Raw genomic sequence first — 23488 nt, forward strand, 5'->3', positions numbered from 1 at the left:
TTTGTGTATGTGTGTGGGGGGGGAGCAGATGGTAGAAAATGGTAGCAATTTCCCCCTTACCAGAAGGATTTCAGGGAGCCAGCACATCCCTAAACCTGGGTAGCACTGGGAGGGGAGGGTGGCATGGTCAGAGCAGCTAAGGGAGATGCCAATGCAATGCATTCCTTTTGCAGCTTCCATTGGTGGGGGTTCTGCAGTGCCCCAAGTGGAAATTGCAGGTTTCCTTCTGTGACAGAACCCTAAGGAAGGGCAGTATGCATTGTCCTTCCCAAAGAGCTGTGGGGCTTGCTATCTCAAGTTATGTCTGGCTAGAGTTTGTAGTCTTCTTGTAACTCAAATTAATCTATTGCCAGTGAGTTTGAGTTAGCCAACATATGCTGATCTAGATGTTCCACAAACACTTGTGGTTTACCCTAGAAGTATGTCTAGACAGAATGTAGAGTCCACCTCAACCAGCTAATACACATTAAAATACACAATAAAATCACCCTGTCTGTTTTAAAATGTGTTGACTGACACTTTTTATCCTGGTCTAGGCATACTTTAGTGTAAACCACAAATGTTTCTGTCTTGGGACAAATGTTCGTAGAGTTTCTAGACTATCTTTAATACAGGTTTTTAACTCATTCAAATCAATTGGCAATCAATTAATTTAAGTTGCAGCAAGGCCACAAACTCTAGTCTAGACCTAGCCTGGGACTATTGTTAATTTCTGTGTGTTCTTTCAGCCTGATCACATGTGACTGAATCCCATAGAGGTGTATTACAAGAATTGCAACATTGTGTTTATAGGAATGTATTTCCCCCATAATATAACATTTTTGAATATCCATGTTCTAGGTTCCAATGAATTGTCAGCTTCTAACCTCTGTCAGCATGAGAGAAAAAAAGCTACTGAAGGTACCACTATTAGTTCCAGAATTTACACAGTATTTCTAAATATTTGTTTTAAGAATGTTCTTATTTTCTATTATGATTTTTGTAAGGATAACATGTTCCTGTTATCTGAAAGACTTAAAGAATTGCCGTTAGGAACACAGAAGTTGCCAGACTGGATCAGACCCAAGGTCCATCTAGTCCAGTATTCCATGTCCAGGAGTGGCCATCACCAGATGCTTCAGAGGAAGGTGTGTGACCTCCTCAGGCAGTGATGGGATAATCTGCCTCCCCACACAAGTGTGTTATACTTACAGAGTGGTTTAAGCCCAGAAGCACAAGTTTTAATATCCCTTCCAAAACTGTTGTCAATAATTATGATAACTAAAAAGCCTAATCCAAATACAAGACTTTCCATTGATTTCACTGGGCTTTGGATCAGGCCTGAACTGAGCAAATCTGTTGAACAGTCATATTATTATTATAGTCAGGACTGTAGGCACTGCCTATAGTTAAGGTTGCTTGACCCTTCCTGGTCACAGATAAAACGGAACTGGGAAGTGGAGCATGCTCAGTTTGGACCAAATATTTGGTAAACTTAGTTGCCTAACTCTAACAAGTCTGTAAGCATGCACAAACTGAAATTTTCAGAGGTTTATAAATTGGCAAAATTTGGGCAGATTTTCATAGGAAAAGCAAAAGGCAACTCATTTTTACTGAAGTGAATCCCCTTCCAAATTTCAAGTCCTTGTTCTAAAGCAGGGGTGGGCAAACTTTTTGGCCCAAAGGCCACATCAGGGTTGCGCAACTGTATGGAGGTCTGGGTAGGGAAGGCTGTGCCTCCCCAAACAGCCTGGCGCCTGCCCCCTATCCACTTCTGATTTGCAGAAGTGCTGAGCACTAACAGCAGCAGTTAAGGTCAATGGGAGCTGTTCTTTGAAATTAAAAAGTGCTATAAAATACTAAGTATTCTGAAAAATCCGTGTATGTGTTTCAAGTTGCTCACCAAAATTAGTGGAAACTGCTGACAATTTTAGCCTCTGTGCCTCAGTTCCCAAGCTAAAATGGGGATAATAATGACTTAATCTCATAAATTCATTAATGTTTGTGAAGAGCTCACATGAGCACCATAGAAAAGCCCATTAAGAAATTAATAACTTTGTATTCAGCTCAGTATTTGGATGACTTGAATGAGGCAGGAGTCCCATGGAATAAGTAGTATGTGATCATGTAGATGAAGAATGTATCAGTGTGTACACACAACGGGGCTTGAATTAAACCTTAATTCTGGCAATTTCTAACTTTAGAGTGTTTGATTTTACCTTCTTTTAATGAAGTTTCTTTGGATGTAATAGTGCATTTCCCATGTATGTTAAGCCAAAGAATGTTCCCAATCTTCAGGGATCACTATGGAATGCCTATTTTTACATGAATTTTTCAGCAATACGTTTAACTTGGAAAAACGTGTAATTAACCCTCCCAATGTAGTAGTCCTGACTTCACTTCAAAACGGTCTTAAAGAAAGTCACCTTGGACATCTTCCCAATATGCTTTACAAACAACAACACACAACAGGGTAGGATGCACACTTGAGGTTACTGTGTAGTGAGTGAAGGCTTGGGTTGAAGCTGCTCTGAACAAATAAGGAGACAAACCCATAGTTCATAAAACAGAAAATTGTTCTCCTTCCAGGTTAATAAAGTTTAAAAGCCAACTGGAAGCAGAATAGAAATTTCTTTATTTTCATTCCTATTTTAAACTGTCAGTTTGTCTCCCCAGTTGTTGAAAGTGTCTTCAGTCTGAGCTGAAACTGCTTGAAAAGCTTCTCACTGTAACAGATGGCACAGCTCAATAAACACAAGCTCCTGTTTCTTTATTCATTTGCAGTTGATTCGAATGAATATTTTAAGCATATTGTTCCTCTGCTCTTTTTTTATCATGATTGTATGGATTTGTGTGAGTTATGAATTAGAGATTTCATACTACTTGGTGGTTATCCCATTATTGCATGCATGGGATTCTTATTGAGCTAATCAGATTGCTGCCTTTGTTTCACTCATGTTACCACAGTGAATGCGTTTTTTTACTCTGTTATAGTGTAAGAAGAAGGACATAGTTCAGTGGTCTGACCACAGAACTGGGGGCTAGGAATTCCTGAATTCAAATCCTAGCTCTGACACTGGAGATTTCTGGACAAATCACTTAGCCTGACTTTCTTATCCTTGGGGTTGTGAACAGATGTTGGGGCCTAGGACAATCTGCCCTTCCCATATTTCTCAATGAGAGCAGGGCCTTGGCAAGATAGGAAGCATGTTTGAGGAGGTGGGTATTCTAGCTTGGAAAAGTCGAGGGTGCTAAGTGAAACTAAAATGTTTAAACTTTGCAGCCTAAAGTTAGTAACACAAATTCATATTTAGGTTCCTACATGAAAGTGGCCTGCTTTTCAGAGATTCTGAGCACCTACAACACCCATTATAATCTGTGGAAACTATGGGTGCTTGGTACCTTTGAAAATCAAACCACTTATTGTAGTTATCTAAGCATTTGTGTGGCCTGGTCTTCTCTGCCTTAGTTTTCCCAGTGTAAATAGTGTGTATTTCCTGTAAATAGGGTAGAGAGTGTGTATTTCCTATCTCATTGTTCTGAGGAATAATTACCGTTTATAAGGTGCTTTGAAGACAAAAAGGGCTAAATATCAATATGCAGCAGGTGTCTGAATTTGAATGCGCAGTTTCTAATTTTGCAGATAAATGCCATTTTGTAGTACAGAGGGTATAATATTCAACTCTCTGGAGTTTGTAATAGGGTCATTCCCTCGATCCCACAATAAGCTGTACCTGGGCAAACCCCTGCACCCATGTGGAGTCCCACTAACTTCAACAGAACTCTGTGTGAGCTCACTGCAGGACGAGGCCCTTAGTCCTCATTCAGTCTCATCCTCTCTTCTCTCTAATAAGCCTCTAGCTGAGAAATTTATATATATTTATGTGTGTGTGTGTGTGTGTATTTTTTTTGTAGTCTAAGAAAAAGAAGAAGACCCAGTGCTCAGAAAAGGGGGCATCAAAAGACCATGTCTCTGCTGAAGAAGACAAATTGCCAGAAGAGGAAGGTAATAAATGTGTGGATTAGCCGATTTGTATTGCCAGAAAGAAGTGAGAATTATGGTGATTAAACATATTCATAGGAGTGGACAGAACAGGTGCTGTTTGGTAGTTGGTATTTAAAATAATAACATTATGAACGAATTGCAAGTTTGACAGATGTCTTTGGACTAACCCCTCCCTTCCCACCGGTGACCACAGAGAAGGGGATTGTAGCTCTGCTAACCACATCTCTTTCAGGCCACAGCTTCCCTAAGGGTATGTCTGCACTGCAAGTAGACACCCACGGTTGGCCTGTGTGTGCCAATTGACTCAGGCTCGTGGGGCTCAGGCTGTGGGGCTGTTTCATTGTAGTGTAGACATCTGGGCTTGGGCTGCAGCCCTAGTTCTGGGACCCTCCCATCTCATAGGGTCCTAGGGCCTGGGCTCCAGCCCGAGCCTGGAAGTCTACACTACAGTGGAATAGCCCCACAGTCTGAGCCGTCTGAGCCCAAATCAGCTGGCACAGGGTTTTTCTTTGCAGTGTAGACATACCCTCAGTGGCCTGTTCTTGGAAGTGGGGCTGGCAGCATGGCAAAATAGCCGGTGAGGGGGTGTGCTTATTCTTGCCAGAGGCACAGTTCCAGGGGAATAACAGGATCCTGTCTTTGGATCTTGCCATGTTTGCATTTCCCTCTGGCCTCCACAGCAGTGACACAATATGCTTTTCTCTCCCACATTGCTTCTTGCTGGGCTTGTGCTTGAGGTCCTCAGAGCAGTATCACAGTATGGCCAGAGTGATAAAAGTATAGTAGAAACCTGTGGGTACAAACCGATCTGCACAGAGGGCATACAGGAACTGTGGGAGCTCCCCGAAGATTCAGCAGAGGCCAGCAAGGGTCTGTTAGCTACAATTTCACTGGAAAATACCTTGTATTCTTTTCCCCAGATCATTTTGAAAATTACAAATCCTGAGCTTTTCTGGGTTTAAAAGATTATAATGTGATTACTGTGGCTGTCACTGGGTTGGAGTCCTTTGCATTGCCACATTGATATTGTATTAATATCAAACAGTGGTTCCTTGGAGCGTAGAAGAAAAATAGGAAATTTCAAGGACTTCATTCAAACAGACTTTTGTTGTTTTAGTCAGACTGAGCAGATAATGAGCTATTTCATCCTGGAAGAGGTGGGAGGCTCAGCAAAATCAAAGGCTCAGATTCTGCCTTGTCTGACAGCTTGTGCCAGGCCCATTCACTTAACAGGGATTGCACAGGGTATAAATCAGGACAGAATTTGGCCCAATATGTACAAGGGTGATTGCATGTGAACAGTCAACCCTGTGAGGGAGCCATGTCCCCAAGTAGATCTAACGATCTAGTCAGGGACTAGGTTAGAAAACTAAGTAAGAATTAGTGTTATATACAAATATTAGGTAAATAGTTTTCTTCCACAGAGCTGAGCCCAGGAGCTTCTGGATGATGGCTCCAGGCTATGAGTCAGATTAATTGACAACTGAGACGGCAATTGAATAGTGCCCTTTTTGTTAGTTAATGTTTTCATTGACGTTGTCATCCAAAGCAGTTATCAAGCATACAGTGCACTTGGCTCTCTGCTCTGACATCTTCCCTGAGGATAGGAGTGTCATGTGGTTTGTTTTATATAAAGGGCGGTAAATTATGTGGCGATACATCAGTCAACCCAGATAACAGACAGTATTGTCTTGCAGAGTAGTTATATATTGTAGCCTGAGTTTCTGGAAGTCCAAGGTGCCACAGGGATGGGCAGACTCTAATGCTTACAATACCTAGGATTGTACATGATACTAACCGCAGTGATTGTGTTTTGTATGTTTGGCCGTTACCAAGATGGTTGCAACATCGATTTTATAATCATCACTGGATAGCATGTACGTGAGAGTATTTCCTTTTCTTTGCCTTGTAAACAAATATGGGTCATACAGGAAATTTCTCATTCACTCATAGCAACTAGTGGCATGGAGATGGCGAACTTTGTTCTGTGTTGCAGGTGTTTGGCAGACCAAGATCAGTAGCCGAGAAAAAAGACACTTAAGGAAAGAACGGCTAAAACAAAAAGGTAACCCTCCAATATGTATTTACGTGCACATACAATATATGTTCTGTCTGGATCTCTCAATTATTTTTCTCCCCTAGAACCTATTTACCCCCTCAACTGCCTGACAATTTGCTATTTCACAGTAAACATTTTCCATAACAGGCCATTTGCTAACGGAAAGAGCTTCAGTTTTTACCCCACGCTTTCACGAAAGCCCACAAAGATATTCTCAGGACTTTGAAAACAAATGAAATTTACAGATGAGGTGAATAAGAGATCTGCAGCAGTTAGTTCATCATGTTGCATTTGTATAACTTCAGCAAAAATTGTATGTAACAGTTGATTTATAGAACCTACATAATTGCCTACTTCAAAAAGATTTTTGAAATTAAGAGCTATTTATAGTAAGTTGTCGTTTCTTTTGCAGCTATAAAAAGGGAGACAAAATGTTACCAATGCTAATTATATAATACTTTGTACTCACATCACCTTTCCTCTGGTGATCTCACAGTGCTTTCCATTGACTTATATAGGAAGGACCTATGTACTTATGCTAATTATGTTCTTATAACTCTGGTATGTGAAAGCAGGTCATGAAATTTATGCATTTAAAAAACCCCAAGCAATTTAATTCTCTTCAGTAAATCTATTAACACAGCAAAGAAATCCTCAAAGATACAGCAGAACATCTTAGAGGCTGGGATGCGAAGTTAGAATTGTGACCCAAAGTGACACACACATGGGCATTTGTGGCGAAGGAGAGAATTGTTTACAAAGGGGCACCACCTTAAAGTGTCCTTAGGTATTTCTCTAAAAGTGAAGATCAGGAGGAAAATGACGAACTATGATCTGTACAAATATTTATATATTTTTGGGACCACCCTCTCCATCGCTTGGAGTCTTTAAATCAAGACTGGATGTCCTTACGGAAGATATGCTCCAGAGGCTCCATCTTGGGAGGTGCTGAGCACTCTGGCTGCAGTCCAGCAAAGCATGTAGGCCACATGCTTAATTGTACTCACGTGAGTAGCTCTGTTTACATCACTGCAACTTGCATGCTTAAAGTTAAGCAAGTGCGTAAGTGCTTTGCTGAGTTGGGGCCAGAGTGCTAAGCAGGGACCAGTCCTGATTGAACCACATGTTACTGGGGTACTGGAAATCTCTGGGAGAAATTCAGTAGCTTTAGTTAGATTAGATGATCATAATAGTCCCTTTTTGGCATTAAAATATATGAAGCTATGAAATAAGCCCTAATCCTGCTGAGTGCTGTTTGCTGTTTCATAGCAGGGAGGCAGCAGTAGCAGCATAAGCTATATGGAGATGGGGTCAGGATCATTTGTGGCCCCTTCTCCCCACACAAAAAAACTAGGGAGGTGCTTTGTTTACCCTTAGGTTAAGTCTGTGAATTGCTTTGGAAATCCTTTGGATGAAAGGCACTATGAAATCATCACCATCATTATTATCTTAATAAATGTCCTTCCGAGTGCTTGTTTCTCTGGCAATCTTGAAAATACCAATGTTCAACAAATTGTGTTTATTTTTCTTTTCCCATGAATGGTGCTCCATATGCAGAAAGGAAACCTGAAGTTCCCTTTCTTTCTCTTCCTTTAACACTCTGTGCCATCTGTACCTTTATGACCTTGAGTTATCTTTCCAGCCAAGGAAGAATGGACAAGACTCCTCTGATGTTGTTTCTTAAACCCCCGAAGGGGTCACTGATGAGCTATGTGATGCCCTCCTTTCCCACAGGGGCTGAATGTGCTACATTCAAGTGCTCTCAGCTTCTGCCAGCCCCAGACCACGGGACTCTGTCTTTTTGCTATTGTGTGTGTAAATATATTCAATGGGCTTTGGATCAGGTCCTTAGTGAAGTCAAAGGGTGTCTTTCCATTGACTTTGGATCAGGCCTTACATTTTTGTTTATCCTGTACAAGGTCCCAACCCTATTTAAAAAAAATCCATTTTAAATGTTTGTTTTCAAGAAAACCCTTTCAGAGTGTCACCCGGTACCTTGGTGATTGAAGCAGTCTGTGATGGGGATGGGAAAGGAACTGTTTGGCCACACACTGTGAGTGGGACGGAGGACAACAGCAGTAGTGGACAAGGAGCTCTCTGTGAGTCAGGGACAAAGACAGTCGATGGTTCCACTGTAAGGAACTCAGAAGCCACAGGAGAAGAATCTGAGCCCACCCGGTCTGAAGAGGATGTTTTTTCCAATGTAGGTGAGTGTCTCCAGTAAACCAGCCCACTGCAGGAGTGCCGACTTTGGGCAAGGAAACATTCAGCCAGTTCTATTAACCTACCTGTATAGCATTTTCCTGCAGTCTGTTCATTGAACAGTGTTCACACTAGACTTTTTCTCTAGCATTAAGGCAAAGAACCAAAAACAGCTGGGGAGCAAAAAAACTCTGTGGCGGGAATCTGTTTGTGTCAAACCTTGGGGACAGATTTCTAGATGTTGCCTTCCATTTTAGTAGATGCAATTGTAGATGCATTGGTGGTGCAGTTTTGTGCTCACAGTATAACGCAAAGTACAAAGTCCATAGCTGCACCTGTAAATCGAAGAGTTAGCCCTGGTCTACACTGGAGGGCAGGATCGATCTAAGTTACGCAACTTCAGTTACGAGAATAGTGTAGCTGAAGTCAGTGTACTTAGATAGACTTACCGGGTGTCTTCATCGCGGTGAGTCAACTGCTGACGCTCCCCCGATGACTTTGCCTGAGCCTCTCGCGGCGCTGGAGTACAGGAGTTGACAGGAGAGCACTCGGCGGTTTAGACTAGACGGGATAAATCGATTCCCGCTGGATCGATTGCTGCCCACCGAGCCGGTGGGTATGAAGACATACCCTGAGACTCCTACCTGTCCTAAACCAAAGGTGCTAAACTGACCCCAGAAAGGTCAAGGCCTAGTCAAGAGGCAGCATGATTTAGCAAGTAGGGCACTGGACTGAAACTCAGGAGAGCTGGTTTCTATTCCCTGCTCTGCCACTGACCTGCTGTGTGACGTTAGGCAAGTCACTTCTCCTCTCTGTACATCTGTTTTGTCTCTAACTGTTGGTCTGGCTTCAGGGCAGGGACTGTGTCTCACCACGTTATATTGGTTGTGGCTTGCAGGCACTACTGTGATACAAATAATAGTAAGGCAAGGCTAAAAGTTTGACCTTTAGTATCTTCCCTTTCTCTTCCTAGTTTTGACAGTGTGTGATAAGAAAGTTGAAAAATAAAACAAAATAGATTTGCTCTAGGTAATGCCTCTTTTTATGATTATTTTTACTACTTAATTCAAATCAGTATATGATTTTCATTAAGGTCCATCCTATTGAATTGAATTATATACAAGTCAGTAAGGTGACTTGTCTCCAGTAACCCAGCAGGCCAGCGATATAAGATGGTGTATCTTAAGACTCCTGTACACTAAGACTCCATTAAGCTTAAAAGATGTACTGATATGAAAGGAATGTTGATGTAACCTACACACTCAGGAGCCACAAAGTTGTTACCCTACTTTAATTTTTACTTTCTTACAGTGTCAGTTGCTTTCCTTGCTACACTCCTTTCTTTGGCCCCATCAGGAGGGATGTGTGTGTGTATTAACATTTCATACTCCCTTAGATTCAGTGGGCCAAATTCCCAGCTGATATGTAAGGAGGGTTGCATGCATATGTATGTGTAAGTGGGTGAGAGTGCAAATCGGAGTAAGTCCATGATGAGTCTAAGTTGGTGCACTTTGAGAGGATCAGAAGAAGATGTAAACTTCCTCCAGATTAATGGTATTTCTATACTGCAGTCTGAGGTGTGACTGCAGCATAGGTAGACATACCCACACTAGCTTTACCCATGTTAGCATGGCTAAAAATAGCAGTGTAGACATGGTGGCACTGGCTTCAGTGTGGGCTAATCCATATATACCTAGAATCCCCAGCGTGCTTGCACAGCCCACGCTGAAGCCCATGCTGTCATGTCTACACTGCTATTTTTAGCTAGGCTAGCACAGATAAAGCTAGTATGGGTATGTCTACCTGTGCTGCAGTCACAGGTCAGGTTGCAGTGGAGACATATCCTAAGAGGCTAACTTTTTCAGACTTGGTTGTCCTCCCAGCAGCAGCATTGGGTTGGGGAGGAGAGACTGAAACATTCTGTATGTGTCTGTTTGAAGCCACATGCACCAATTTTGAATGCCCTGTTTGGGTTTGTTTTTTAATCCAGGAACATGGGACGTTGGAGAAGCAAAAGCTTATCCTGTGACCTTTGGGACTTTACCAGAGCTGTCCATGGAGTTAAGTGAGTGGTCTTTCTGTGGACACTTTTGATTCACTTCCTCGTGAGTTTTCCATCACCCATATCCCCAGATATTCAGACCCTTAAAAATTCTCCCCACCATTAGCCATATTGCAGTGTTTTCTCTCACACCTTGTTCACATTTGAAATCCGATGCTCCAACCTTTTAGTGACTGACTTCAGTGTATTTCCTTGAACACAGTCCTAACTTTTGTGTCATTCTGGTATGACTTTAAAACTTGAGATGTGTCCTTACCAGTTATTTTAAAAAACACTTCTAAACATAGAGATTAGCAAATTCCACCATTGGAGCAGTAACTATGCTTCAGATCAGATAACGAGAAAGCACCCTACCCTCCTCAAATATTGTCCTGCCAGCAAACTCTCTCCCCATAATCCCCCATAAAAAGTTGGGCTTTGCAATGTGTTCTAAAAGCTAGAAAATTCAGGCTATTTCAGACCAAGGGAGAAGGGCCAGGAGCCGAAGTTGAGGGGCCCTTATGGAGACCTCGCCAGTAGCATGCTCCTTTTTTAAATTTAGGGAATTCCAGCTTGAGAGCATCTGATGATTGCAACTGTGGGGAGAGAGGCAGTTTTTTTTGGTCTCTCCCATTCCACTTCAGCTTCATCTGTGCATTCTCTAATCTCACCTACAATTGTCTATGCTTCTTCTTTTGGCTATGTAGGCCCTGAGTGGTGCTGGGTTGAAGCAGTGTCACAGTAGACAGCATAACACTGACTTATCAATGTGTAATACTGATGAGCAAAAAGGTAGATGTGAGGTTTAGGTTCCTGAATTCTTATTATAATATTTTGAAAAGACTTGGTCTTGCACACCAGAATCTCCCATTGACTTCAACAGGAGTTTTGGATGTACAAGGAATGCAGAATCTGGTCCTAAACATTTAGGATATGTTAAGTGAAAACATACATACATGCATCATGTATGTTGAGCCGTGCAAGCCGAAATAATGTAATTCTTCTCCGTAGCAAGACATTGCAGATGATACAGTGTATAACTTATTCAGTCATATATTTTCCAATCTTCCATTAAACAGTGGTCTGAGGCATCTCATAACAGACAACATGAGACAGACAAAAATCATTGCTCTCATTTGCATTAGTGACAGCATCAAAAAGGCAAGCTATTACAGGACAGAACAGTACAAACAGAACAAATATTTAGGGGAAGATTGAAAAAAAGGCCACAAAAAACATAATCTTCGACATGAAGAAGAATAAGCAAGAAAAAATATTATGAGAAGAGCTCATCCATAATACAAGTATCTTAAAAGATTGATGTGCTGTAAGGAGTTACTCAGCACTTGTATGAGTGAACTCTGCACATTCAGTTATTTACAAATAATCATCAAAAAAAGTTTTGGCTTCCTTCTTTCTATGAGCTTTTTCTCTCTGCCCTACTTTTCATTACATATAAAAAGGGATAACTGTGGATCTGATTCAGCTCTCTTTCAAGTCAGTAGGAGTCTTATTGTTAACTTGAATAGGGAGTTGGATCTGGCTTTTTACCAGGTGTATAATGGATGAGGTCTTTGTTCTGTAGGAATTAAAACTTCAATTTGGTGTCTCTGAAAGTCGTTTGCCAGCCAAACAGATTATGACTTTGAACAATACATGTTCAATCACTGTTCAGAGGGCTATTCTGATAGTAATTTAATCATGGACTGTCCTTGTCCAGCCTTTTAAAATAAGTTCAGTGTTACGAGCAACATAAATTAATTTTGCAGCTTAAATTCCATAATGCCACAGCTGTGCTGATCAGGAAAGGATTAATTGGCCTTAACAATGTGAATATACCTAAGTGATTGTTTCTGTTTTTTATTAAAAGGCATACTTATTTCTATTCAGGTAATCTGAAGAGTAAATCATCTCAGGACAGCCCCTCCAAATATAATTGGAATGCCAGCTTACCCTTCCTCACAGTGGAGGATGCATGGCTTGGGCAGAGTATGTTCAATTTTCTGATTGATTGACTGATTCGTTTGTTTATTGTCTGTGGAGAGATGAGTGCAGGTTGCTTTTTGCCTTTGTTGTTTGAGCATAAAAAAATAAGAGACTATCTACCAAGTATCTATTGGCCAGTCGGACTGCTTGCTTGAGGAAGGCGAGCGGAATTCAATGCGCATTCAGAGTAAAATTCTGATTTTCCAAAGTGCTGAGGACTCCCAACTCTAGCTGAAATGAATCAGAAGTGCAAGTGCTTTACACCTCCAAAAATCTGGCTGATGGTTAATAATATCGTTAATTATAATTGAAAAGTTCCTTCTTGCTTCTTTTATAAATAACACTTTAGTTTATTAAAACTGAATGAAGTTTACAAATCAGATTTTCTTTTTAGCATTTATCCTGGTTGTTTACTTTGTGCACATCTATCACCTTGAACAAGACTGTTCATTTTTACTTTAGTTACAATATATTTCTAATCAGTTTCTTTTCCAGGTTCTTATGCTCTAGCATAGTGCTGCAGTATTTAGGTTGCAGACACTTCAGGGAATTGTTCATCTCTTTGTTTTTAAGTTTCGGCTGGGATTTTTTTTTAAATTCACAGAAACATTTTATTTCATAAAAACTTGGGTTTTGCGAAATCTAAATTTGGGAGTAAATTTGACTTGACAGTATCTCTTTTAAAGATTTGTTTTAATAATAGAATTTCTGCATGAATTTTGAGTTTTGTTTTTTTAAACCATAGGTTTAAAGGAACACTGTGGATATGATTTCTTTGTATTTTAAAAATGTGTTACTAGTCAACATAGGTTATTAAAGTTAAAAACAAGTTAAAGTTAGATTTGCTTTTTATTATTTCATAGATTCCAAGGCCAGAAGGGATCATAGTGATCAATGTACTTTTTGTATTTTGTTTACTTTTCTCGCTTCGTTCAACTTAGATGGTGAAACTAAAGTGGACAGCTTGTAGTTGATGTGACATTTTGGTTCCCACGCACCAGCATGATGCTAGAATGTTTGCGGGAAAATGGCTTCATTGATATTTTTATAAAAAATAATTAAAAATGTATTAACTTCTGTCAAGAAACTTATTTTAAAAACCAGAACCTAAATTTGGGATCCTGTTAGTATCCCTTGAAACATAAGGAGAGAAATCCTGGACCCATTGAAGTCAGTAGGAAAACTCCCATTGATTTAATTGGAGGCAGGATTTCAACCAAGGTTTTCTACTGGATAGTGTTTGAATTTTAGAATCTGTGGGAAAGACCTATATAGATCTTGGAAGGTAAGGCTGGCACAAGTGGTATGGTATCTGGTAGCTTCTTCTCTGCACCTTTTGGCTAAGATCCAGTGAAGTATCTAATTATACTTCTGCTGGTGGGGTACTCTATCCTGCATGACCTCTTTCATCTCTAACTTCTATGGTCATCCTAACTAAAGAGGAATCCGGAATGACTGACTGAATAGAGGAAGCAGATATTAATCTGCTGGCATCTTTCAATTTCTTTCAATTTCTCAATCAATTTTCAACTAATTAAGATTCTGGAACAGATGCAACAGTTTGCCTGTCACGGGATTTTATAAATAACATATTTTATTAAAGAAAAACAAGTGTTCCCAGCCCATTGCACTCTGTTTATCTTGATGGAGCTGCTTAGATATGCCAGACACTTGGCATTATAACTTCTGAGCATAGTCCTGGCTACACATGAGTAAGGAGGATGGCAGCATAGGTGGCTCTTCCATTGGTACTTTCTTGTATTTTATTTGGCATATGCTACTGTTTGAGCATTTTGTGTTTGATTCCCAGTTAGACAGGGAAACAGAGCTTTTCTGCTTCCATGGAATAGCATCACATTTAACTGACATCTTGAATATATAGCTGTGAACTCCGCAGCTGTTGCTATTCACTGTACATTTTAATTGAAAGAGGAAATGGAAGGTTTTCTGCATACAGCAGCTTTTTTGTAATTATTATTATTATTTATTACTATTTTTGATTTGCATAGTGCAGCATTGATCAGATAGCAGAATGAAGGGGAATGTCACTCACATGTATTCCTTCGATTTAGCTGAGATAATGCCTGTCATTAGGGTTTGTGCTGGCATGTGACTTAGCTCTTTAAACAAGGCCTGTTAACTGTTTCAGATATGAGGACTAAAAATGTCACTTATAACTTGAAGACCACAGGATGTTACTTCAACACATCCAGAGGAATACAGTCAATCAATTTCTTTTCATTTCCCTAGCAATTTTTTGGTAGGACTTCATAGTGGTTAGAGCAAGGGACTAGGCATCATGAGCCTTGGGCTCTATTATTAGCTTGCCGCTGGCTCATGGACAAGTCACCTTCTCTGCTCCAGTTTATCCATGATAAAAATAATGACCTATTTCACACAGAGGGTGGGTAGGGTTGAGACTTGCATCCAAACTGCAATCAATGTAACAGCTCATCTGGCAGGATGACTCTGGAAAATGTAAAACATTCTACTAAGTAAGTACAGCATTTTTCATTTTCATGCAGTCTGTCTTTTTAACTGATGACTTGGCTTTGTCCCATTAAAACCATCATGTCTGCTAAAGGCAGATTTTCTTGAGGACCTGTGGGCTACCCCTATGTCTCCTGACTTGCTTTCTTCATTCTGCACTGAAGTCAAAATGCATTTTAATTCTTTCATGTCAAGAGAATAATCAGAATCCATTCAGACAAAGAAAAGTCTCCAGTCTTGGATTCACCTATGACTTTCATATGTAGCAAATTATTCCAAAGGAACATGCAGAGTGAGGATACCTTCTATCTGGTTGACACTAGTTCAGACATTTTTAGTGAAACCTTTTTATCTGTAACACTTAGAAGTAAGGCTGTGTTTTAGTCATGGGTATTTTTAGTAAAAGTCATGGACAGGTCACGGACAATAAATAAAAATTCATGGCCTGTGAACTGTCCATTACTTTTACTATATATCCCTGACTAAAACGTGAGGGGGGTGGGGGGCAGCTCAGGAGGACGGCCAGGGGCGGCGGGGGAGTTGGCAGGGCTGGGGCAGACTCCCTACATGGCTCCTGGGAAGTGGCGACCCCAGCTTCTAGCTCCCCATGCTGCCTCCACTCCACCCCAAGCCCTGGTTATGAAGCTCCCATTGGCTGAGAACCGCAGCCAATGGGAGCTGCAGGGGCAGTGCCTGTGGGCAGAGACAGCACATGGAGCTAGGAGCTGAGGGAGGGGAATTGCCGTCGCCCTTCCGGGGGACCCCCCCAGGTAAGCCTCACATCCCAGCCCTGAGCACCCCCCCCCGCACCCAAACTCCTGCTGGTGGGGGCAGGGGGACCCAAGACTGCCCCAGCAGTGGCTGGTGAGCCTGGCCCAGGGGCTGCCCGAGCAGCTTAAGTGGCCCCCAAACCAGGTGCACCGGCCGCTGCAGAAGTCACAGAGAGTCATGGAATCCGTGACCTTTGTGTCAAACATGGGGTCTTACTTATAAGTAAACCTTAGATGGGAATTTCCTGCCTGCACATGGGATCCTAGTAGCTCCCCAAGTCAATGTTCTCTGGTACTTTGGTGTTGTTGTCCTAGCAGGAAGTATTCTACACTCTCTGTAATACAGCCCCCTGCCCTTCCCGGATATTACTGCAGCAGCCACATAAAGATTGACTGCAATGGATTGGCTGAGCAGTTGCTCCAGCTGTACTGAGGATTGTGTTTCAGCAAATCAAGATCTCACAGGAACAAGTTGGTCACCTTGAGGAGAAGAAACCCTGATTACATAGGGTCAAAAGCAGCTGGCTGAAGTCTGTAGAGTGTAAAACTTTTAAATGGTTTCCTGAAACACTATAGTGACACATCAGAATCAGTTTCTCTCATCAAAGGGTGGCACCCAGTGTGCTGTAACTCTATCTTGCCGCTTCATCCAGCTACATCCTTACATTCATAGAATCATAGAATCATAGAATATCAGGGTTGGAAGGGACCCCAGAAGGTCATCTAGTCCAACCCCCTGCTCAAAGCAGGACCAAGTCCCAGTTAAATCATCCCAGCCAGGGCTTTGTCGAGCCTGACCTTAAAAACCTCTAAGGAAGGAGATTCTACCACCTCCCTAGGTAACGCATTCCAGTGTTTCACCACCCTCTTAGTGAAAAAGTTTTTCCTAATATCCAATCTAAACCTCCCCCATTGCAACTTGAGACCATTACTCCTCGTTCTGTCATCTGCTACCATTGAGAACAGTCTAGAGCCATCCTCTTTGAAACCCCCTTTCAGGTAGTTGAAAGCAGCTATCAAATCCCCCCTCATTCTTCTCTTCTGCAGACTAAACAATCCCAGCTCCCTCAGCCTCTCCTCATAAGTCATGTGCTCTAGACCCCTAATCATTTTTGTTGCCCTTCGTTGTACTCTTTCCAATTTATCCACATCCTTCCTGTAGTGTGGGGCCCAAAACTGGACACAGTACTCCAGATGAGGCCTCACCAGTGTCGAATAGAGGGGAACGATCACGTCCCTCGATCTGCTCGCTATGCCCCTACTTATACATCCCAAAATGCCATTGGCCTTCTTGGCAACAAGGGCACACTGCTGACTCATATCCAGCTTCTCGTCCACTGTCACCCCTAGGTCCTTTTCCGCAGAACTGCTGCCGAGCCATTCGGTCCCTAGTCTGTAGCGGTGCATTGGATTCTTCCATCCTAAGTGCAGGACCCTGCACTTATCCTTATTGAACCTCATTAGATTTCTTTTGGCCCAATCCTCCAATTTGTCTAGGTCCTTCTGTATCCTATCCCTCCCCTCCAGCGTATCTACCACTCCTCCCAGTTTAGTATCATCCGCAAATTTGCTGAGAGTGCAATCCACACCATCCTCCAGCACTACATCCACCCATTCAGCACTACAGCCGCTCTTTCCAGCCATTGGGCTACACGAGCTATATCCTCTTTGGCTCTTCCCACCCCACCTATCCACCAGATCCCACTTCTTCTGTTCTCTTGCCCGTTTAGTACTTCTTCTCTGGGCTTGTCTCCACTTACCGGGGGATCAACACATGGTGATCGATCCACCGGGGTCAATTTAGCGGGTCTAATGAAGAGTCTAATGCCGAGACTCATCAAGCCCTCGGATCGCTACCCCTTCCTGCTTCTCCACGTGGGCACCAATGATACTGCCAAGAATGACCTTGAGCGGATCACTGCGGACTACGTGGCTCTGGGAAGAAGGATAAAGGAGTTGGAGGCGCAAGTGGTGTTCTCGTCCATCCTCCCCGTGGAAGGAAAAGGCCTGGGTAGGGACCGTCGAATCGTGGAGGTCAACGAATGGCTACGCAGGTGGTGTCGGAGAGAAGGCTTTGGATTCTTTGACCATGGGATGGTGTTCCATGAAGGAGGAGTGCTGGGCAGAGACGGGCTCCATCTTACGAAGAGAGGGAAGAACATCTTTGCCAGCAGGCTGGCTAACCTAGTGAGGAGGGCTTTAAACTAGGTTCACCGGGGGAAGGAGACCAAAGCCCTGAGGTAAGTGGGAAAGCGGGATACCGGGAGGAAGCACAGGCAGGAATGTCTGTGAGGGGAGGGCTCCTGCCTCATACTGGGAATGAGGGGCGATCAACAGGTTATCTCAAGTGCTTATATACAAATGCACAAAGCCTTGGAAACAAGCAGGGAGAACTGGAGGTCCTGGTGATGTCAAGGAATTATGACGTGATTGGAATAACAGAGACTTGGTGGGATAACTCACATGACTGGAGTACAGTCATGGATGGTTATAAACTGTTCAGGAAGGACAGGCAGGGCAGAAAAGGTGGGGGAGTAGCACTGTATGTAAGGGAGCAGTATGACTGCTCAGAGCTCCGGTACGAAACTGTGGAAAAACCTGAGTGTCTCTGGATTAAGTTTAGAAGTGTGTGCAACAAGAGTGATGTCATGGTGGGAGTCTGCTATAGACCACCGGACCAGGGGGATGAGGTGGATGAGGCTTTCTTCCGGCAACTCACGGAAGCTACTAGATCGCATGCCCTGATTCTCATGGGTGACTTTAATTTTCCTGATATCTGCTGGGAGAGCAATACAGCGGTGCATAGACAATCCAGGAAGTTTTTGGAAAGCGTAGGGGACAATTTCCTGGTGCAAGTGCTAGGGGAGCCAACTAGGGGGAGCGCTTTTCTTGACCTGCTGCTCACAAACCGGGTAGAATTAGTGGGGGAAGCAAAAGTGGATGGGAATCTGGGAGGCAGTGACCATGAGTTGGTTGAGTTCAGGATCCTGACGCAGGGAAGAAAGGTAAGCAGCAGGATACGGACCCTGGACTTCAGGAAAGCAGACTTTGACTCCCTCAGGGAACAGATGGCCAGGATCCCCTGGGGGACTAACATGAAAGGGAAGGGAGTCCAGGAGAGCTGGCTGTATTTCAAGGAATCCCTGTTGAGGTTACAGGGACAAACCATCCCGATGAGTCGAAAGAATAGTAAATATGGCAGGCGACCAGCTTGGCTTAATGGTGAAATCCTAGCGGATCTTAAACATAAAAAAGAAGCTTACAAGAAGTGGAAGGTTGGACATATGACCAGGGAAGAGTATAAAAATATTGCTCGGGCATGTAGGAAAGATATCAGGAGGGCCAAATCGCACCTGGAGCTGCAGCTAGCAAGAGATGTCAAGAGTAACAAGAAGGGTTTCTTCAGGTATGTTGGCAACAAGAAGAAAGCCAAGGAAAGTGTGGGCCCCTTACTGAATGAGGGAGGCAAGCTAGTGACAGAGGATGTGGAAAAAGCTAATGTACTCAATGCTTTTTTTGCCTCTGTTTTCACTAACAAGGTCAGCTCCCAGACTGCTGTGCTGGGCATCACAAAATGGGGAAGAGATGGCCAGCCCTCTGTAGAGATAGAGGTGGTTAGGGACTATTTAGAAAAGCTGGACGTGCACAAGTCCATGGGGCCGGACGAATTGCATCCGAGAGTGCTGAAGGAATTGGCGGCTGTGATTGCAGAGCCCTTGGCCATTATCTTTGAAAACTCGTGGCGAACGGGGAAGTCCCGGATGACTGGAAAAAGGCTAATGTAGTGCCCATCTTTAAAAAAGGGAAGAAGGAGGATCCTGGGAACTACAGGCCGGTCAGCCTCACCTCAGTCCCTGGAAAAATCATGGAGCAGGTCCTCAAAGAATCAATCCTGAAGCACTTAGAGGAGAGGAAAGTGATCAGGAACAGTCAGCATGGATTCACCAAGGGAAGGTCATGCCTGACTAATCTAATCGCCTTTTATGATGAGATTACTGGTTCTGTGGATGAAGGGAAAGCAGTGGATGTATTGTTTCTTGACTTTAGCAAAGCTTTTGACACGGTCTCCCACAGCATTCTTGTCAGCAAGTTAAGGAAGTATGGGCTGGATGAATGCACTATAAGGTGGGTAGAAAGCTGGCTAGATTGTCGGGCTCAACGGGTAGTGATCAATGGCTCCATGTCTAGTTGGCAGCCGGTGTCAAGTGGAGTGCCCCAGGGGTCGGTCCTGGGGCCCGTTTTGTTCAATATCTTCATAAATGATCTGGAGGATGGTGTGGATTGCACTCTCAGCAAATTTGCGGATGATACTAAACTGGGAGGAGTGGTAGATACGCTGGAGGGGAGGGATAGGATACAGAAGGACCTAGACAAATTGGAAGATTGGGCCAAAAGAAATCTAATGAGGTTCAATAAGGATAAGTGCAGGGTCCTGCACTTAGGATGGAAGAATCCAATGCACCGCTACAGACTAGGGACCGAATGGCTCGGCAGCAGTTCTGCGGAAAAGGACCTAGGGGTGACAGTGGACGAGAAGCTGGATATGAGTCAGCAGTGTGCCCTTGTTGCCAAGAAGGCCAATGGCATTTTGGGATGTATAAGTAGGGGCATAGCGAGCAGATCGAGGGACGTGATCGTTCCCCTCTATTCGACACTGGTGAGGCCTCATCTGGAGTACTGTGTCCAGTTTTGGGCCCCACACTACAGGAAGGATGTGGATAAATTGGAAAGAGTACAGCGAAGGGCAACAAAAATGATTAGGGGTCTAGAGCACATGACTTATGAGGAGAGGCTGAGGGAGCTGGGATTGTTTAGTCTGCAGAAGAGAAGAATGAGGGGGGATTTGATAGCTGCTTTCAACTACCTGAAAGGGGGTTTCAAAGAGGATGGCTCTAGACTGTTCTCAATGGTAGCAGATGACAGAACGAGGAGTAATGGTCTCAAGTTGCAATGGGGGAGGTTTAGATTGGATATTAGGAAAAACTTTTTCACTAAGAGGGTGGTGAAACACTGGAATGCGTTACCTAGGGAGGTGGTAGAATCTCCTTCCTTAGAGGTTTTTAAGGTCAGGCTTGACAAAGCCCTGGCTAGGATGATTTAACTGGGACTTGGTCCTGCTTTGAGCAGGGGGTTGGACTAGATGACCTTCTGGGGTCCCTTCCAACCCTGATATTCTATGATTCTATGATTCTATGACCCGCTAAATCGACTACTGATCGCTCTCCTGTCTACTCCGGTACTCACCGAAATGAGAAGCATAATGTAAGTTGACAGGAGAATTTCTCCCGTCGACCCAGCGAGGAGCAGACACTGCAGTAAGTCAACCTAAGGTACGTGGACTCCAGTTACATTATTTACGTAGCTGGAGTTGCCTAACTTAGGTCAACTTAACCCTGTAGTATAGACCTGCCCTCCCACTCCATCTCTCATTACTTCTTTTGCCTGCCAGCTTGAAGTATAGCTAACTGCCCTCTTGCAGTGGTAAAATAACAGGAAAGTAAGGAGCTTTTGTTGCTTGAGTTTGGATTAGCTTCCTGCTCACAAGAGTCAGTAACTTCTGATAATATTTAGACAATAGAACTTAAGAGTTTCAAACACCAGAGTTATGAACTGACTGGTCAACCACACACCTTGTTTGGAACTGGATGTATGCAATTAGGCAGTAGCAGAAATAACAAAACAAAAATGCAAATACACTACAGTAGTGTGTTAAATATAAACTACTAAAAAAATGAACATTTTTTTTAAAGAAAAGATTTGACAAGCTAAGGAAACTTTCTGTGCTTGTTTCGTTTAAATTAAGATGGTTGAAAGCAGCAATTTTCATTTGCATATTAAAGTTTCAAAGTTGCATTAAATCAATGTTCAGTTGTAAACTTTTGAAAGAACAACTATAATGTTTTGTTCAGAGTTACCTACAACCTCCATTTCTGAGGTATTCATAGCTGTGAGGTTCTACTGTAATACCTTATTCATCTAGTAATCCTGAAGGATCTTAAAGCATGTAACAAATTACAGAGTGTGTACAGAAAACACTTCAGCTAGCACTGAAAAGCTCTCCAAGTGGCATGTTCTAGCTCTTTGACAGCAACACTGCACTGCACAACAGTTTAGGGCAGAAAGTAAAGAATCCTGCTGCGTTCAACTGAAACTGCAGGAGAATGTGGAGAGGTAGCAAGTAATTAACCAAACTGGAACAAATCAGAACATCATAGTTAGGTCCCTACCAAATTCACGGCCATGAAAAACGTGTCACGGAACGTGAAATCTGGTCTATCCCCATGAATTCTGGTCTTTTTTGTGCTTTTACCCTATACTATACAGATTTCATGGGGGGAGACTAGAGTTTCTCAAATTGGAGGTCCAGTTTCAGGGGGTTGCAAGTTATTTTAGGGGTGTTAAGAGTATTGCCACTCTTACTTCTGCATTGTCTTCAGAGCAGGGCAGCTGGGGAGTGGCGGCTGCTGACTGAAGGCCCAGCTCTGCAGGCAGCAACGTAGAAGTAAGGTTGGCAATACCGTACCATGCCATCCTTACTTATGCGCTACTGCTGGCGGCCGCTCTGCTTTCAGAGCTGGGCTCCTGGCCAGCAGCCGCTTCTCTCCAGCTGTCCAGCTTTGACAGCAGTACCGCCACCAGCAGCAGCGCATAAGTAAGGGTAGCAATACCGCAAAGCCCCCCACAATAACCTTGCAACTCCTCCCCCCCGACACCTTTTTTGGTCAGGACCCCTACAATTATAACACTGTGAAGTTTTAGATTTAAATAGTTGAAATCATGAAATTGAATATTTTAAAATCCAGTGGCCGTGAAATTGACCACAATGGACCATGAATTTGGTAGGGTCTTAATCATAGTTAATGGACCTGCTCTTGTGAAAGTGGTCAAGGGATTTTTTTAATGACCACCAGGGATCATCAAGATCTTGGTTTTACATAATATCCAGAAGACAGCACGTTTAGCAGCACAGTACAGTACCCCCAATGCCACAGGGAATTGGTTCATTACTGACCCAGAGGGGAGCCTCCTAATGTGACACTAAGCACCAGGGGTGTAATTTGGGCAGATACAGGGAGGCATTGCTCCTCCAAACAGAAGTGAAGGGTATGGGTGTGTCAAGCAGGGTCACGTGACACTCTCTCCCCATTTCTGCAAGCGCCGAGCTGCCCTGCAAGGCTTGCTCTGCTCGGTCTGCCTGGGAGTGGGGCTCTTTCTCCCATGCTGCTCTTCCTCCCTCCCAACCCCCCACATGTTTTGGCTGGCAAGGAGCAGATGGGTGCGATGGAGCAACTGTTCTCCTGCGCTCTGGGTCATTGTCTTGGCATCTCAACGCCACCTCCTGGGTCCTAGTGCCCACCCTTCTCCTGTACAATGGTGAACGCCCGCGGGGGGGGCAAGGCACGGGGGCCGGGGTAGGGCTGGGGTAAATGCAGTGTGAGGGAGGGAAGATTCTGGGATAGGGAAGGGGGAAAAGAAGGGGCTGGGGGTTCGGATGGGATCGAGGACAGTGGGGAGAGGTGGGGGAGGGTTGGGGAAGACAAGGGGATACGGGAATGGGCAGGGGTCAGCAGGAGCCTGGCATGTCGCGTCCCCTTGGCGGAAGCAGCAGCCCCAGCAGGTAGGCGGCCGCAGCAGCACCAGAGAAGCATCGCTGCAGCAGCTGGGGCTCCTCCATTAGGCCATCCTGTCCCCGCCAGCTCTGGCAGCCCCGGTGTAACTCTAAGCAGGGAGAGAGAATCAGTGAGCCAAGGGAACTGGCTTCAGTGTGCACACGGGCATTAGGGTGTCTGTGTGTTTGCGTCAGGGAAGCCTGGCTGTTTAAAAATAGCCAGAGCCTCGCGAACCAGCTGAGCGGCAGCGAACCAGCGGAGCAGCGGGGACAGCAGAGCAGCTCACAGCAGGAGTTTGCCTGGGACTGGTAAGTATCCGAGTGTGTGTGTTTGCTTGCTGAGGAA

General features: G+C 43.7%; 1 protein-coding gene across 4 annotated transcripts in view; it reads left to right on the plus strand.

Annotated features, from left to right (window-relative positions):
• The window catches only part of LOC119853270 (protein LYRIC-like), a 47327-nt gene that overhangs the window by 11392 nt on the left and 12447 nt on the right, over window positions 1-23488 (plus strand). For 2 of the 4 annotated variants that reach the window (XR_006279732.1, XM_038396147.2), the window contains exons 2-7: window positions 841-900; window positions 3895-3985; window positions 5982-6050; window positions 8012-8251; window positions 10237-10311; window positions 12178-12276. Coding sequence is in view for 2 of the 4 variants with exons in the window: in XM_038396147.2 (XP_038252075.1) it covers window positions 841-900; window positions 3895-3985; window positions 5982-6050; window positions 8012-8251; window positions 10237-10311; window positions 12178-12276 (634 nt within the window). In the remaining 2 variants the exon portion in view is untranslated. The remainder of the gene's footprint in view (window positions 1-840; window positions 901-3894; window positions 3986-5981; window positions 6051-8011; window positions 8252-10236; window positions 10312-12177; window positions 12277-23488) is intronic. The other 2 variants (XR_006279733.1, XM_038396149.2) reach the window with 2 other exon arrangements.

This window comes from Dermochelys coriacea, chromosome 3 (genome assembly GCF_009764565.3).
Source record: "Dermochelys coriacea isolate rDerCor1 chromosome 3, rDerCor1.pri.v4, whole genome shotgun sequence".
NCBI lineage: Eukaryota > Metazoa > Chordata > Testudines > Dermochelyidae > Dermochelys > Dermochelys coriacea.